The sequence below is a fragment of the Leptopilina heterotoma genome, unplaced genomic scaffold, assembly GCF_015476425.1.
Source record: "Leptopilina heterotoma isolate Lh14 unplaced genomic scaffold, ASM1547642v1 Lhet_81, whole genome shotgun sequence".
NCBI lineage: Eukaryota > Metazoa > Arthropoda > Insecta > Hymenoptera > Figitidae > Leptopilina > Leptopilina heterotoma.
In genome coordinates, this window is record NW_025111185.1 from 4,603,236 (window position 1) to 4,620,084 (window position 16,849).

A 16,849-nucleotide genomic window follows, 5' to 3' on the forward strand; every position below is an offset into this window, starting at 1 on the left:
TTAATTTCTTATTGTAAATTAGATTTAACTTTCAATTTAATGCCCTGTTCTAAATTTCAATTTGACATTAATAAAGATATGTGAAGAATACGATTAAAATTGAATTATCTGACTTTTTGCATTTAATAACTTTATATATTATATATATAAAATAAATGCCTAGTCAGGAAGAATTCCAACTGCAATACTTATCTCTATTTATTAGTTAAATTGTCTATAAATACTGTCAAAATTTTCATTGAGTTAATCTGTCATTTAAATAATAAAACATTTCACTACACAAAACCAAAAATTTCACTTTGGCACTATTATCGTCATAAAAAAAAATTTTTTTAAAATTGCTTGAATCAAAGTAAATACAATTTATTAAAAAAAAGGAAAAAAAATCGAAGACTATAGTGTTATGTGAACATATTTATTGTAATGACATGGTTTTATTGACGAACAAAAAAAATTAAATGAATTAAACAATTTCTATTTAATAAGCTAAATCTAAGTGTAACAATAATATTTTACAATTGTCCAAATTTGTTTAAAAACTGTTTAGTAGACAAAAATATAATGGCATATAAATAAAGTATATACATTAATTCAAGCGTGAAGAAACAAACTGTGAAAAAGAGAATCTTCTATTAGTTTCTTCAGATTATAAACAGAATGATGAATGAACTTTAAAATATTTTCGAAATAATTTTAAAATGACTTATTTTTATATTTGATTTAAAACATTAAAAGTCCATTCTGCACCTCGTTGAATACAAAAAGTTTTTCTTCTTCTAATTCGATGTCTCATGAATAACTGCCATTTATCTTAGCCAACACATAAACATATTCACCTATCGATAAAGAAATAAGAAAAATTCAGCGGCAAGCTCAACAAAATTTATCGAAATTGAAATTTATCATGGCACAGTCACACCAAAATTTTACACTCGAATGATATTCAAAAGCAAGATTGCCAGTATTATCTATTCACATTTTTTTTGTGATTTGAAGCATTAGAATTTGAATTTGAAATTGAAATTGAATTGATTAAAAATTTCTCCTTGACATTTTATAGTGCCTCTCTGTAAATATTTCCTTATACAGATTTAAATTTCTATTATGCATCTGCATTTACTATTTTACTTGCTGGCAACAGTGCCTTAAAGGCAAATTCATTCATTCACTGATTCATTCATCAGGGGACTATTCAGTACAATGTCTTCTTAAATTAGAAAATAGAGGGTGGTCTAATCTAAAAATTTCTTTACAGGAATACAGGTTACTCGATTATTATTTTCTTTAATCGCAGTAAACAAATATCATCGACAAATGTTTCAAGTTTTTTTTCCATTTCAACCTAGTAATAATGAACATTTCATATTCCTAGAGTGAAAATTCCGTGTTACTTGGTAAAGGCAGCAAACACAGCCCAAAGAACAGGTTTTGCATTATTCTTTACAGCTTCTGCTTCAAAATCTAAATCAAGCAGGCATCGTACTCGTTTCATTGCCACCTCATAATCGTCGTCCGATAAGGGAGCAAAAGCATTTTCAAGTACATCTGCTGCATGAGCTAAAATAATTAATGGTAATATTCGTCGATCCATTCGAGAAGCATCATTCACCCAGCGGCTTAAAACTGCTTCTTGAATCTAAATAAAAAACAGACTCATTAACATATCACTAGTCAACTTTTAAAAAATCTGTTATATATCAAACTTTAATGTAATCAATTTTTTTAATTCTTCTTCCTAATTTAATTTTCCATCTAAATAACATTAATAGAGATCACAATGTTTATAATCAACGATTACAATTAATTTAGAGGAAAGAATATTTTTCTATTTAAATGTTTATATACTTTTGTGTGAAGTACATGCTTCGTACTCGATCATTAATTTTTAAAAAGTATCTTTAAAACTGAAAAAAGCAATAAAAAAGTAGATTTGTATATCGAAAAATTAATTTTGACTCCTCAATTTTTTCGTAATTTTTAAACTAAATTACATTCAAAACTAGAATAATTCTATTTAAATAAATATTTAAATACCTATTTATTTTCCCACAGGAATTAAAATATTTTAAATGATTTCAATATAAAGCCTTTTTGAAATTTTTAAATAAAATTATTCAAAAATTTAATTATTTTATTTCAAAATAAAAATTGAAATATTATTACAGTTTTACAATTAAAATTTTCAAATATTTCAATTAAAAAATCTTTGAAAATTGAATTATTTCTAAAAATTCACACTATAACGTTTCTAATATTCGATTATTATCTATAAAATTTTAACTGAATCAATTTAAAATTAATTCTTATTAGCAAGTTCTACCAGAATTCCATTATTTAAATAATACAAAAAGAAATATTTTTTTTAAATACATAATTGAATATTTCTTAAAATTAAATTCTTATAAAGAACTTTATAGAAATTACTTTTAACAATTGAATTCTTTCGAAGAATTTTAATAAAATTTCCAATCATTTTTCAAAGAATTCATTTAAAATTGTATTAAAAATAATTAAAATTAAGTTAAATTAATTAAATAGTTCAATTTCTGTGAAAATTTTATTAATTATGAAAATAATAGATAAAAATAATGAAAAAAATAAAATTTGTAAAAATACTACGAGCAATTTAATTAAAATTGTACTGAAAATATTGATTTCTTCTAAAGAGTTTATCACAATTTTTAAAAATTAGTGAATTCTATGAACAAATTTTGGTAAACTTTTCAAAAATAATTAAATTCCAACAATTATTTTTAATTTAATTTAATTTGATAACAAGAAATTTTATTCAAATTGTATAAAAAATATGAAAATATTATGAAAATAATTGATTCTTATGACGAATTTTATTAAAAATAATTTAATTTCGACAAATTTTCGAAAGTAGTTAAATGTTTACGAGGAGTTCTATTAAACATTTTTTAAAAGTTCATAATTGAATTGTTACGAAGAATTTCGTTATAATTTTTGAAGATAATTATTAAATTCTAATAAACAAATTATAACAATTTTTAAAATAATTCAAATCTTTTGGCGAATTTTAATAAAATTTTTAATAATAATTGCATTTTTCAAGGAATTAATTTAAAATTGTATTAAAAATAATTGAAATCCTTTGATGAGTTTTATTAGTTATGAAAATAATTGAATTTTTGCAACGAATTTTATTAAAACGTTTAAAAATAATTGAATTCCAGTGAAAATTTGATTATTTATGAAAACAAAAATTTTCTTGTTTTCGGCGTAAAAAAATTTTTTCTTTGAATCGTTGATTATAAACGTTGTGAACTTCGCCGACGTTCTAAATAGACATTAATAATTTTAAATGTGTAAAAATGGTACTATTTGAAAATAACTTTCTTATTGCTATAATACCTTTTTAACAAGTCGCGTTTTAGCGAGATTGTCTGTTAGAGGATGAGTTGTCATATCGAAAAGGAGAAAGTTTTGTTTTTCAGTAGTAAGGACTCCTTTTTCTACTAAATTTTTTGCTAACCTTTCTCTCACATTCTTTAATTGATATTTCAACTTTAGAGGATTCCATGTTTCCCCTTAAAAAAAGCAGGAATTAAAATTATATTGCATTTGAATAAATACAAAGCTTCCTCGTAAGGAAGAAATAAAAATTACAATATATATTACAAAAAATTTTTTTAAAATCATTAAAGTAAAAAATTAAATAATGTCGAAAATGTAGTACTTAAATAATTATTTAAAAATACTAAATGAGTAAAGTCAAAGACTAACCACTGAGATATTCGATCCAACTCTGCACAGTTTCAGGTGGATCAGTTTCTTTTACGTGTTTCAAAGCCTCATCTAGCAAAACGTCTCCAGTTGGATCACTATTTTTTAAGACAAGCTTCCGAGATAGTAATCCTCTCTTTCGCATTCCTGCTTTTTCTAATTCTACTCGACCTCGAAGTCCTAATTCTGCCAAAATACAGCCACGAAGTCCGGAGCTTATACAATCATTCCAAAACGACGTATATCCCTATAAGAAACAATTTTTTTCTTTATTTCTCAATCAATTTAATAAAACAATAAAAACAAATGCCAGTGGTTAAATGCAAACTTACGAGATAAAAAGAATCATATTTGATTATTTGGAGAGTTTTCAGTGATAAGAAAACAGGAAGTCGAAAATGAAAAGCCACAAGGTTAATCGATGCTCAAGCTCACTAATATGTTCAAAACCACTTCACAAAATAAAATTATGTACCATTAGGTACATAAAAAAAAAAATACATGAAATAGTGAAAAAAGCCTTATGCGCAATTTTATATAGAAAAAGATGTGAATATAAATAAGAATGTATGAAGATTCTTCGATCTTGAAAGTGAAAGTGAATAGCTCAAGGTTTAATGACAGAATTATAGACATTAACCATATAGAGAATATATTTAATAAAAAGTTTCTTTTGTTTAAAAAATAAAACATTTTTTCAATATGAATTTATGTTTTCGTTTTCAATAAAAAAATAATCGAGTTTATGAATAATGATAAAGATTATTTACAACAGTTCATGCAACTACTTATCTAAAGTAAAATATGAAACTACTTGAATTGATTTATTTTTAATCCACTTCTGTATGCATAGACATGTAACTTAAAAATCCCAGCAATTATAACTACATATGCAAATGAATATAAGAAAAAAAATTTTTTATTTCATTGATAAAGTTTAACGACTACAATTAAAATTTTCTCTTATACAGTTACTAATACACAATTGCATGCATCGAGATTTTTAAAGATGATACGACTAAATGACTGACGCGAAATGACTTTTAACAGTCGTACACCAGTAGGAATGTAAATGAATGTGTAATCGATAAAAAAAATTGTTAAGGACTATATGATATTAAGTTATCAGACAAAATCTACTGAATGATGATGTGTTTTATTACATTCAAGGTGCAAACTACCAAGAATTGAATAATTTATCTTCCACAATTATTTAAGTTTTTTGCAATTCTATTTTGCCTCAAACATAGTTTAAATTACATTCTTTATTTTGCGAAATAATTATTTAGTTCTTGAAATTGACTTTTTTAACGATAATCGATAGAAAAGATTCTATTTTTACTTAATTTATATGGGACACGTGCGTTTCTACCCCAAAAAATAGTGTTTATGTTATGTAATACAAATAAAGTGCTTAATACGGTAAATTGTACCAATTTTCAGTCGTCAAATATTTTTAATTTATCTATATCACTTTATGCGTTAAAATATTAACGGTATATTGACACGATAAAACTGACACTCAATTTTTTTCCTGAAAATTATTTCCCGTATTCGTAAGCGGAAAATATGGAGTAAAAAATATTAATCATCAGAACGAGTATTTCAAGAACGAAAAACGAATTTAGTACTTGAGAATTTGACAATTAAATTTTAAATATATTACAATTTTTAATTTATAAACATTTTTGTATGTACTTGGATTTTTTATATAAAGATTTCCCACTGAACTGATATTTTGAAAAGTCAAACATAATTTTAGAATAACAATTTAAATAAAAATTTTAAAAGCACACAATAGTACATTCCGGAAGTGGAAAATGATAACAAACCTCCTTATCTTTGAGTCCTAATAGTAGAACTTCTTCCATAAGTGTTAATCTAGTTTCCTTATCAGAATCCTCGTCGATGGTGGGATTTGAATTAAGGTCATTTTGAGAGGAGCTGTCTGCATCCATATTATGACCTGACACCTTATCAGGATGTCCTCCGGCTTCATTGGAGCCATCCTGATCGGGACAACTACTATTCACTACTCTACGTCGTTGAACAAGACCGTCGCCACGATACATGACGCAAAAATACGTATTTTACTCACACGCAAAATTACCACGCCTTTATCAATAGCACCGAAACTAAATTGAATCGTTATTAAGAAATATACAATACATGTGTCGCGAGATAAACACTATTCTGTTGACGTCTGTTCACACTACTCGACATATCTTTTTCAAGATGGCCAGATCACTTCCCACAACTGTATTCTTTTTCACAACACCACAGAATCACTCGCGGGTAAAATTGCTTCAGGAAACAAAATCAATATGGAAGGTAGACTATGGATAAAGTGTCAGCAATTGTTTAGCACAAGAGAAATTTTTAATCCACAATAAGTCAATATTGAAATATCTTAAAATGTCTCTCCGAAAAAACCACTCAACACCACCACGACAGATCGCGAACAAGCCTGAAGTTCGTTCTGAGTCAGTCCAGCGATCTCTCGCAAGATGGAGCGCCAACTTCACGGTATTGCCACGTTTACAAATAAAATTGATAAGTAAATGTTATTAAAATGCTATGAAATTACACGAAACAAAATCTTATTAGTTAAATAGCTATTAAATATTATCGATCACTTTTTAATGACTTTGTACAACATATTCTAAATTAAAGAAAATATTATGAGGAAGCAAAGAAAGACTCATACTTAAAAGCGCGGGACATGAATATTTTTAAATTTAAATTTAAATTGCTGTCACTAAATTAATAATATTTGTTTTTGAAAGATATAAAAGTGATTAAGAGTGTTTGTAATCATACCTATATTTTTTATGGGTACTAAATTATTTATCTAGAAAAAAGTTTAAAAATTCTATCAATTTTGGAGAGAATCACGTGACTCTTTCTACTTCTTTCTTAAAACGGGCGGGAAATTTAAAACTCTTTTTATTATTTTTTTTGTTAATTTACATTACAAATTATCGTGTAATACGCACTCTATTTTTTGCCTTTTTAAAAATAATTTTGTAAATTACATCAAAGACACTACTAAAAAATTGTAACTAATAAATTATTAAATAATCTCATTATAAATAAAAATTATAAATAAAACAATATTGAAATTAAAAAATATATGGACAATTGAAATATGAAAGTATTTTTTTTAAATAATACTTTGATTACTTTGATTAATTTACCTAGTTTATTATTTTTTTATTTTTTTTAGCTCTTATTTAGTTCATTATTATTTTTTTGATTTTGTATTTTTTTGTAATTTTTTTATTGTTGTCTTATATTTATATTTTTATATACAACATGTTATTATATTTATTTACTAATATTTTATTAACATAATTGAATAAATTAATAAACAAAAATATTTCGTAAAAATAATTTTCAATTCCTATAAACAATTGTAACTTTTATATAACGATTAAAAGTAATTTTTTTTACAATTATAATTTTCTTACAATGGAACAAGTTAATTGCTTTTGAAAATAAGAAAATATAAAGTAAAGCGGAGTTCATTAGGTCACAGACAAGTATTTAAGAAAAAATTGTGAAAAACTGGAAATTTTACTTTCTCCTGTTGAAAACATGAATTATTCTTGGTATCTAAATTGCTGAATGTTCCTTTCTAATTAGTATTCATCTTTACAATGAAGATGATTTTAATTATAATTCTTGTAAAGAAGAACCATTTTACTTTTTCAAAAATTTAACAAATATTTCGTAATTAGAGTAATTGTTGGATTGTTTTTTCTATTTAATTGTAGTAAATGAAAAGGAGTTAAAAATGAGATTTTACTTTCATCAGACTAATTATTGGTATAAAAAATATTTTTTTAATTATACTGTAAAAAAAATCAGCTATTATATTTTTGATAATATTTTATTTTTTTCAAGATGGACTTGAATTTAATATAATAATTTATTAATTGATTGAAAAAAAATGAAATTTACTGAAAAAAATTTATTTGATTCAAATAAACGATCACTTGTCTATTGTCAAATAAATATTTACTTGAATCAAATAATTTTTATCTTGATTTAAATAAACACTTTTTGAAATAAAAATTATTTAAGTAAATATTTATTTGATATTAGACAAGTAATCTGTTAATTAAATAATAATAAATAATAATAATCAATCAATAAAACAATTTTTTTCAGTGCGTATATTTTGATAATTTAATATTATAATTTACTCTCCAAATTTGAATTAGTAAAAAATTTAGAGAGTAATACTAAAATTAACATTGTTCTTTAATATTATAGTTTAATATTATGTGGTTTAATATTAAAATTTTTATAAATTTCTGTAATGAAAATAAAAAATTTAATATTTAACTTCTCCCGAGTAAAGAAATATTTGGAGTAACGAAATTGCGTTAAAAATATGTGCGTCTACCATTTTTTGTGCCGTTGTGCAAAAGTGATGGTTTTAAGAAATTTTTTATTATCATTCATCAAGAAAGTCAAATTACAGCTTTTATTTCTACGAGAAACATTCATTTTATGCGTTTAAGTGCATGTTCATATTTTTAAAGTACCAATATATGTGAAGTAAATGCATTCTTTGTCGATGCGTGACAAAGGTCCCACGTTTGCCCGGTGTAACTGTTTCATGAAACCGATTTAAAAAAACAAGTAGGTAAGAGAGTGAACTTAGACTTTGCGCACAATTCGATTCAGCAGATGCATTTATTCACCAGGGCCACAAACCGTATCAATGAGGGTTTAAAACGTTAAACTGTTAATCCAATAACATTAAAACCATAGAGACAAAATATTTAACGTTTTCTTATTTTTTTATTTTTATTTTATTTTTTGTTTATTTTTATATTTACGTTTATTTTGACGCAAAAAATACTTTTTACAAAACAGTAGTGAAAAAAATAGTATACCGTTACTAAAATTTATAACGACTGATTATAGTTCCTTTCTTTTAATTGAAATAGCTTTTTAATTTAAATTTTTAAATAATTGTATTATTTATACAACTGTCAGTGACTTGACAACGCACTAAGTTAATGAACTTATTGTAGTATGATAAAAGTGTTCTCAAATTCTTTGTAAAACTGTTATCATAAAATTTGTTGGAGTCATTGAAAATGTGATAAATTCTATATATATATATATATCGAACAAAATTCAGGAACGATTTTATTTTATTTTTTTTTATTAATTATTTAGAAGTTATCTAGTTTTCATGACCGGTGGATATTAATCGATGAAAATTGATTTAATAAGAGTTTGCAAAAGATTTAGACCAATGGAAAAAAAGTCCTTGATACTTTAAACAATTTACAAGTCTCGAGGACAAGAACGTGTTAGTTTGATAATAATGTACTATCCTCTGTCAGGGTTAATGACTGAATCAATGTTTATGCAAATAGAAGCACAAAATTAACATTTCCCAGTAAATTGTCACTTCCTGGTTTTATTTCCTATACACAGGTATATATATATATATATATATATATATATATATATATGCTATTTTGTTTTAATAGCATACCACACAAGTAAGATTCGCTATAATTTTAATCAGCGAATTTTCATTCTATATTTAAGGGACGATAATTAGTATAAGGTGATATTTATTAAGACAGTTAAGAAATTAACTTAATTTTATTAAGAAAGATTTAGCTAGTTCTTAGTTTTATTCGAAACAAATAAATTTTATTAATTATTACTTATTAATATTTAAATTAATAAGTACTAGTGCACTAATCTATACCTAATGTACTTTCATCCATTGTTGGATAAAAATCTTTGTTCAAACAATATAAAAAATATTTTCCAAGAAGAAATGTATAATAAAGTTTTCATAATTCATTGTCAGACAAAAGAGACTTAATTTAAATCTATAATTAACTAATAGTAATAAACGATAAAATTAAATTACAAGAATTTACTCTAACATCTGCGCGAAAAGTATATATCCTTCAATTTTCAACTATATTTCCTCTAAATCGTAAAATTAAATATTAATGTTTAATATATATTATATATGTTTTAACTTTTAACACAGTAAAAATGTCTTCCATGAAAAGTCAAAGAAAATAAAAGCCATACTGTTTCAGAATGCAAGAAGTATTTAATATGGTATTTAAACATTTTATAGTTACAATTATCAACTAATTATTTTCACGTTTATATACTTTCTTAAGAAGGATATATATAATAATGTACTCTTGTTTGTCTCGTTTCGTAACAAAAACTGTATAAAACATACTCTGAATGATGTTAATAAAAGTTAATTTTTAATCAACACTGAACTTTAGTGAATTTTTTATTCTTTTGTTTATAATTGTAGCAAATAACTATTAACTTAAAACTTTGTATTCAGTTTTATTATTTTTATACAAAATTTTATTTTACTATTTTTATAAATTTTTATAACATATTTATTACTTTACTGAAAAAAATTTATTTTATTCAAATAACCGATTTATTTATAAATCAAATAAATCTTTATAAATAAGATCAGACTTTTGTTTGTACATTGCATAGAATTTGAAAATTCATGTTAAGTTTTTCTATTCGAGTAGTAAGAATTCCAAAAATGACAATAAAAAAATTATGTATGTATATATGTATGTGTGTAATAACTTTACTTATTGCATTTAAAATTTTACAAGTGGTAATTTTTTAATAATTTTTTTTTAAATAATTTTTTAATATAATAATTTAATAATATTTTAATAAGAACCAAATTATTGTTGAGATTAAAGTTTAAATTTTGTTTATAATTTTAATTTGTTTAAATAATTTATTATTTGCAAAATTAGACAATTATGTTAAATTATTATTATTAAATTTAATAAAAATAAAAAATGAACAACTAAAAAGTAAAATATTTATTTTTTTAATAAATTTATATTTATAAACATTCATAAACTTTTTTAATAATTTTTTTCAAGTTTATGTCAAAAAAGCAATGTTGGCAAAGAGCGTTGTGAACAATTTTTCTATACTCAGCCAGCACTTGCCGCCGTGGCTTGTCCAAGCTTTGGCGAAACAAAAATTCTGTACTGCGCCAGCACTAATTGTCGAGGCTCGGCTAGACTACGGCCGAACAATCGTCTGAGTACTAAGCCAGTGGTGAACATCGGCACTACAATGGCATTTCCCATAGGGTATTTGTTATTTAAATCAAATACATTCTATTTAGTATAATTTTTATTTATTTGTTCATTTATTATTTATTTTTTATTTAATAAATAATAATAATTTGACTTAAATATATTTTTTTCAGTATAACTGTTATTCATTTGTTCATTTAATAATTAATTTATTATTTATTTTTTATTATTCAATAAATAATAATAATTGCCTTCAGATTATTTATTTACGCAATTACAAAAAAAGGTTCAATAAACAAATATCAAATAGTAATAATAAAAAAAGTAAATAATTATTTTATTATTATTCTGCTATTATTTTTAAATGAAAATAATATTTACAATAATAAATTATTATCTAAACTAATAGTTTATGCTTTTACATAATAAAATACCTCAATATCGTGTCACGAATTTAATAAAATGCTTAATTGCAAAATAAATTTCAGTTTTCTCAGCGCAAACACAATAATTTCCAAGCGATGAAAGACAAACTTGCAAAAAAAAGAAAAAAAAAACGAACTGTAGACTTAATAAATATGAAATTCAATACCGCGAGAATTTAATTATGTTCCGAAATATAAAGCAGGTTTTTTCGGTTAATGAAAAAAGGGGGTTGAAAATGAGGTTCAAAACAAGATCGATTGTAAAGTGCATATGGAACAGAGGGGGCCCCAACGATTGTTTCCCAGCTACGGTAAGAGTACGAGTTTATGTGTATAATGTAGTGGGAGAGTTTGAACTGGAAAGAGAGGAACTTCGAATGGAGGAGACTTTCAGTCTTTCTGGCCTGCTCGGTCGTAGTGCAGCGCGAACTCGATGTCTTTTTAATTTTCTCGGATCTTGTGTGTATATTTTTGAAAAAAAGTATTTTCTATTAAATTGTTTTTTTGGTTTTGCTATCAATTGTAACATAGTTTCAAAAAGTGATCATCATCTGGATTACTCACACTTGTCATCAAATTATTTCTTCACCTTAAAAATTATGCACACCATCCAATGAGATTTAATTCCAAGGCTTGCCAAACAGGTACAAATATTCTATATAGTGTAAATTTCTATAGTGTTAATGCTACTATAAAATAATTGCCAAGAAGAAGAAGAAGCAACTTGCGTATGGCAGAAAAGTTTAATGAAGTTCAAATTCCTTTTTTTCTTTAATCTTTGGATTTTGCAATTAAAAGTTCAGTGAATATATGACATCAGGAGATGTTTTTTACAAAGAATTTATCAATATTTATTTGAAATTATCAAACATTATGTAATTTTAAGTTGGAAAAATCTCACGAGACATCTTTGGAGAACATTTACAGTTTCCCGATGCGATGATGATGATGATGATTCTGTGGTAACACCAAGACATAAATCAGTTGCAGTCATTATTGAGTTATTTGTGTTATAAAGCAAAAGACTTGTTTTTAACACTAAAAATAACAATCTGACTCAGTTTACATTCTTTCAGCATTTATTATCTTTTCACTTGCTTTTTATTATTAATCCGAGTGTGGAAAATCAATCAGGGGAATCCCTGTATCGAGAGAATTTATTAAATTATTATTACTAATAAATTATATTACTACTGTATTATATTGCAAAAAAAAATATTCTAAGAAAGAAAAAATTGTCAATTTCAAGTAGATTCAAAAAATTTTTCTATTTACTATACTTTTGATATAATTAAAGATTAAACCATATATATTTTTTCTATACGCACTTTGAAAATATTGGAAAGTTTTGAACGTCAAAATAAACGAAATTTTTCTTCTTTTTACATTTTTTTTAAATTAATAATTTAAATATTTTCTTCGTTGAAAATTATTTTTTCTTAATATACAAAATAGATTTTTTATAAAAAAAATTATTCCTAAAGTTTTAAACGTTCAAATAAAAGAAATTTGTTTTTCAAATTAAAATTTCTATTACAATAATTTTGCGTTACTATGACAAAAAGATTTGTTATTGTTTCTAAATGTAAAAATAATTTTTACCTTCTATTGCAATCAGTAATAAATTTATGAAAATATTTTCAACAAAAGAATGTAATTTTAATGAAAAAAAGTTCCTTTGAACGTTAAAATCTTGTGGAACGTCAAAAATTTTCTCTCAATTTTCTTAAAATTTAAAAAAAAAATTTTGTTCTGCTCAAATTTTTTTTTTAAATTTACTATCCAAGTAAGAAAAATCAAAAATAAATATTTACTCAATTAAGAATTAATTTTTATAATATTCAAAACAATTTTTTTTTGTAAACAAATTTTTTTCTGCTTAAATTTCTTTTGAAAATTTAGTATCCAAAAAAGACAAAAATAAATAAAAATATTTTCTTATTTAAAAATTAATTTTTTAATGTACAAAATTGTACAAAATATTCTTTTATGTAAAAAATTTAAAAAAACATTTGCTAAAGTTTTAAACGTTCACATAAACAGAATTTTTTTGTTTTTCAAATTAAATTTCAATTACAACAACTTTGCGTCACTATGAAAAAAATTTGTTATTATTTTTAATTATAAAAATAATTTTTAACTTCTTTTGCAATTTATGAAAATATTTTCAATAAAAAATATTTCGTCCCTTTGAACGTTCAATACTCTTGTGGATCATTAAAAATTTCATAAATTTCTTCTCAATTTTCTTAAAATTTTAAACGAAATTTTTGTTCTGCTTAAAATTTTTTTTAAATTTACTCTCCAAATAAGAAAAATCAAAATTAAATATTTTCTTAATTTAAAATTAATTTTTTTTAACATTCAAAACAAGTATCTCTTTGTAAACAAATTTTTTTCTTAAGTTTTAAAAGTTCAAATGAACAAATTTTTCTTGAGCTCAAACATTTTTTTAAAACATACACGGGAAAAACTTATTTACCTAGAACAGCAATAATTTTCTCTATAGAATAGCGAAAAGTCTTAACTGAAACAAGTAAAAATTTCACTATTTTATAAAAAATGTATAGTTGTTCCAGATAAAATTTTTTTGAAATTGTTCTCTAATTGAACATTTATTGAGTTACAAATATTAATTTTTCAATTGAATCGTAAATTTTAAAAAAGGATCAAATCTGAAAACCGTGTAATTTTTATATGACAATTCATATAAAAAATGATCCTTAAAGTTTTTCAGAGTTGAGTCCTTTTTGAAATTGACGATTCAATTGTAAAAAAAACAATATTTTTCTTTTATTTTCAATACTTATTTTAAAATTAAATTTCAAATTATAATAACAAATAAAACATCGTCATTTATTTGAAAGTTGAAAACTTTAGAGACAATAAAATAAAGAAGTAAAAAAATATATCGTCTATTTGAACGTTCAAAAATTTAGAAACATGAAAATATTGGAGAAGAAATCGAGATAAAAAATGATAACCTATTTTGTTCAAATACAAGGAGAATTCATTGAGACAAAAAAAATGTGCGATACATAGATATTCGAGTGTGAAATCAATATGCAGATTAAAATCTAGAATTTAATCTCTTTTTGTTGATCACAAGGCGAAAGGATAATGCGCGGATTATTTCATCCGTAGAATACTATACTGCAGTTATGAGATATTCGCATAATATAATCCAAATTGTGTAAAAGTGCTGAAAAAACGAGAGTTTTCACGTAACAATTTCATTTGGGAGCAATGAATTCTCGTTATACGCGATCTTATACACAAAAGGGAAACTATGGGAACATGGTCTAATCATAATTTATAATTAAAGAGCTAGGCCATCTTAAATTAATGATGAGAACTACCGGTTTGCTTCGATTTTGTACTTGAGTGCAGAAAAAAAGTATATATACAAGCTGAAGTTCAACGAGGAAATCATATTTGATGAGTTGATGATTTATTCTGTTATTCACAATGTATAGTAGCGATCTTGTCATACAGTTTAGTAACGAATTTATTAAAAACATTTATCATTTATTTAATATTTCTTTCTTAATTCATTTGGTTAAACTGTAAATATAGAAATAGAATTGTTAATTGAAGATACATATAGATATAAAAATTTCTTTCTTTTTTTTCCTTTCTTTATTCTTTTCTTAGTCCATTATTTTTAATGGCTCCAATTATTTTCTTATATATATTGATTGTTACCATCGTGATTAAAGAGAGTATATTAGTGGTAAAATTTTCATGTCATCCTCTTTAAAATTAGAAGAATGATTTATAACGTTCAGAAAGAGATAAAGTTTATTGCATATGTCGTAATACTCGCCGTATTTCGTAATTAATTTTACACAACGATGGTAAAATTGTTTGTGCGGTTACTTGAAACTACCGAATAACAATAGTGAATTAAATACCGATTACGGAAGTATTGTACATAAACTATTTTTGTAACGAGATAAATAATAAATAAGAAATCTAAGCAAATAAATAATAATCATGGTTAGATAATATTAGTGCGCGACATTTTCAGTATTTGCAATATTTTCAATATTTCAATCGCAAATCTGAAAATCTTTAAAGCGCTAACGGTGAGTCATTCATACTGTATATATAGATAAAAGGCGCGATTCGGTGATTTATAGTTTACGGCAATTAGTTCGATGTATAAAAGTGTTGGTGGTGTTCAACGAGTTGAACGTTATCTTCTTGACTGAATTTACGAGCTTCTAGGGTATTTCCTGAAGAAAATTGCATTTTGTCTCTTCCTGGTTCCTATTGAAAGATTTTTTTCTTTATTGCCTAATTCAAACAGCATGCCTCGTTTAATTCTAACGAAAAGAAATTTTAACAGAATAGCGATTTTAGGCGCAAGGAAATTCAATAACCAATAATCAAAACTTTTTTTCAACTTTCTATATTTGCTGAAAGATAAACGTTTCCAAAGATAAGTGAGTATTGCACAATCGCGCGAGCATATCATTTAAAATTATAATAAGAAATGGAAATTAATTTTGAAATTAGAAATTAGATTCAAGGGGAAAAAAATAATTAATCTTTTTTTTTCTTTGTTCATTTGGTGAAATAATAAATAAAATAAAACGTGTGCAGTGGAGAGTAATAAATAAATAAAGGATCATTGCTTATATATATGGTGGTGAGATGAAGAATGGAAAGATGAGACATAGGACGAGGACGATGAAAAAGAACGGTACCTTCCGTCGTCAAGTATTTTCATACAAACACTTACGTTCTTACCGATCTTTGCGCTTGCTCTTATCGTTCACTGCGTTTTTACGAGACATCGTTAAACCGTCGTTGAACGCCAGGAGAGGCGATTTAACAACGGTCACAAAATTTTGTCTTTACAATGCGCGCACTCGAAAATAACGGCGGTAACGGCTCTCATATATATATATACACGATTCGCCAAAAAAGAAAAAATACAAACCTGGACCTCAAAAGTCTTGAAAAAATATTTAATATCTAGCGAAAAGAAATATTTTTTTCAAAAAAATATTATCATTTTACCTACAAAGCAACCGATTTTTTATACAATCTGATCGACAAGTCGTGTTTTAATTTACCTGTCGCATTAGTGCTGTTTGTACATTGTAATGTACTTTTAAACATTGTAAACTTTTCTTCTTTATCTTCAGAAATCTTTAGACTATAGTCAACAAAATTCCTTCCTTTTGGTTATAATTTTTGTAAAATATGATAAATGAAATTAAAATTTACAAACAATTTTAAAGAAATAAATTACAGGCATCACAGTAGTTGGTCCTCTTTTCCCCTTTTGTCCCCTTTTTCTAATAAAAAATAAACTAGTTTTTCTTTTTTTGAAATCTTTTTTAAAGTGTAATCATAAAATTTAGACTCAATGTTATTGTGTTAACACCACAACATAATATAAATACATGTTTTTTTATGTTAATGATTTAAATAATATAGATATCGTAATATTTGAATGAATTTTATTAGGAATTCTAAAGAACTTAAAATTTTACAAAAATTTTCAAAATTTAAATTATTCTGAAATTAGTTAAATTTTTTAATATACATATTTAATTAGGTAATTATTAAAAA

At 24.4% G+C, this 16,849-nt stretch overlaps 2 protein-coding genes across 2 annotated transcripts in view; one reads left to right on the forward strand and one right to left on the reverse strand.

Annotated features, from left to right (window-relative positions):
* Nucleotides 1-399: 399 nt before the first annotated feature.
* Nucleotides 400-6,224, reverse strand: LOC122511385 (Golgi phosphoprotein 3 homolog sauron). Its single transcript, XM_043626589.1, has 4 exons — nucleotides 5,580-6,224; nucleotides 3,748-3,994; nucleotides 3,376-3,551; nucleotides 400-1,636 (listed from the first exon to the last, which is right to left on the reverse strand). Exons 1-4 carry the CDS (start codon nucleotides 5,817-5,819, stop codon nucleotides 1,388-1,390), a joined length of 912 nt encoding a protein of 303 aa, XP_043482524.1. The 5' UTR covers nucleotides 5,820-6,224; the 3' UTR covers nucleotides 400-1,387.
* A 5,376-nt stretch (nucleotides 6,225-11,600) lies between these two features.
* The window catches only part of LOC122511388 (partitioning defective 3 homolog B-like), a 62,430-nt gene continuing 57,181 nt past the window's right edge, over nucleotides 11,601-16,849 (forward strand). The window contains exon 1 of the mRNA XM_043626591.1: nucleotides 11,601-11,907. The gene's annotated coding sequence lies outside the window, so the exon portion shown is untranslated. The remainder of the gene's footprint in view (nucleotides 11,908-16,849) is intronic.

What these genes read in the sequence shown, in the direction of transcription:
- LOC122511385 (XM_043626589.1), bottom strand. Translation starts at nt 5,819, where the DNA reads ATGTATCGTGGCGACGGTCTTGTTCAACGACGTAGAGTAGTGAATAGT. An exon ending in TAGGACTCAAAGATAAGGAG is followed by an intron (nt 3,995 to 5,579) that starts GTTTGTTATCAT and finishes TGTTTCTTATAG; the next exon opens with GGATATACGTCGTTTTGGAA. An exon ending in TTGGATCGAATATCTCAGTG is followed by an intron (nt 3,552 to 3,747) that starts GTTAGTCTTTGA and finishes GCTTTTTTTAAG; the next exon opens with GGGAAACATGGAATCCTCTA.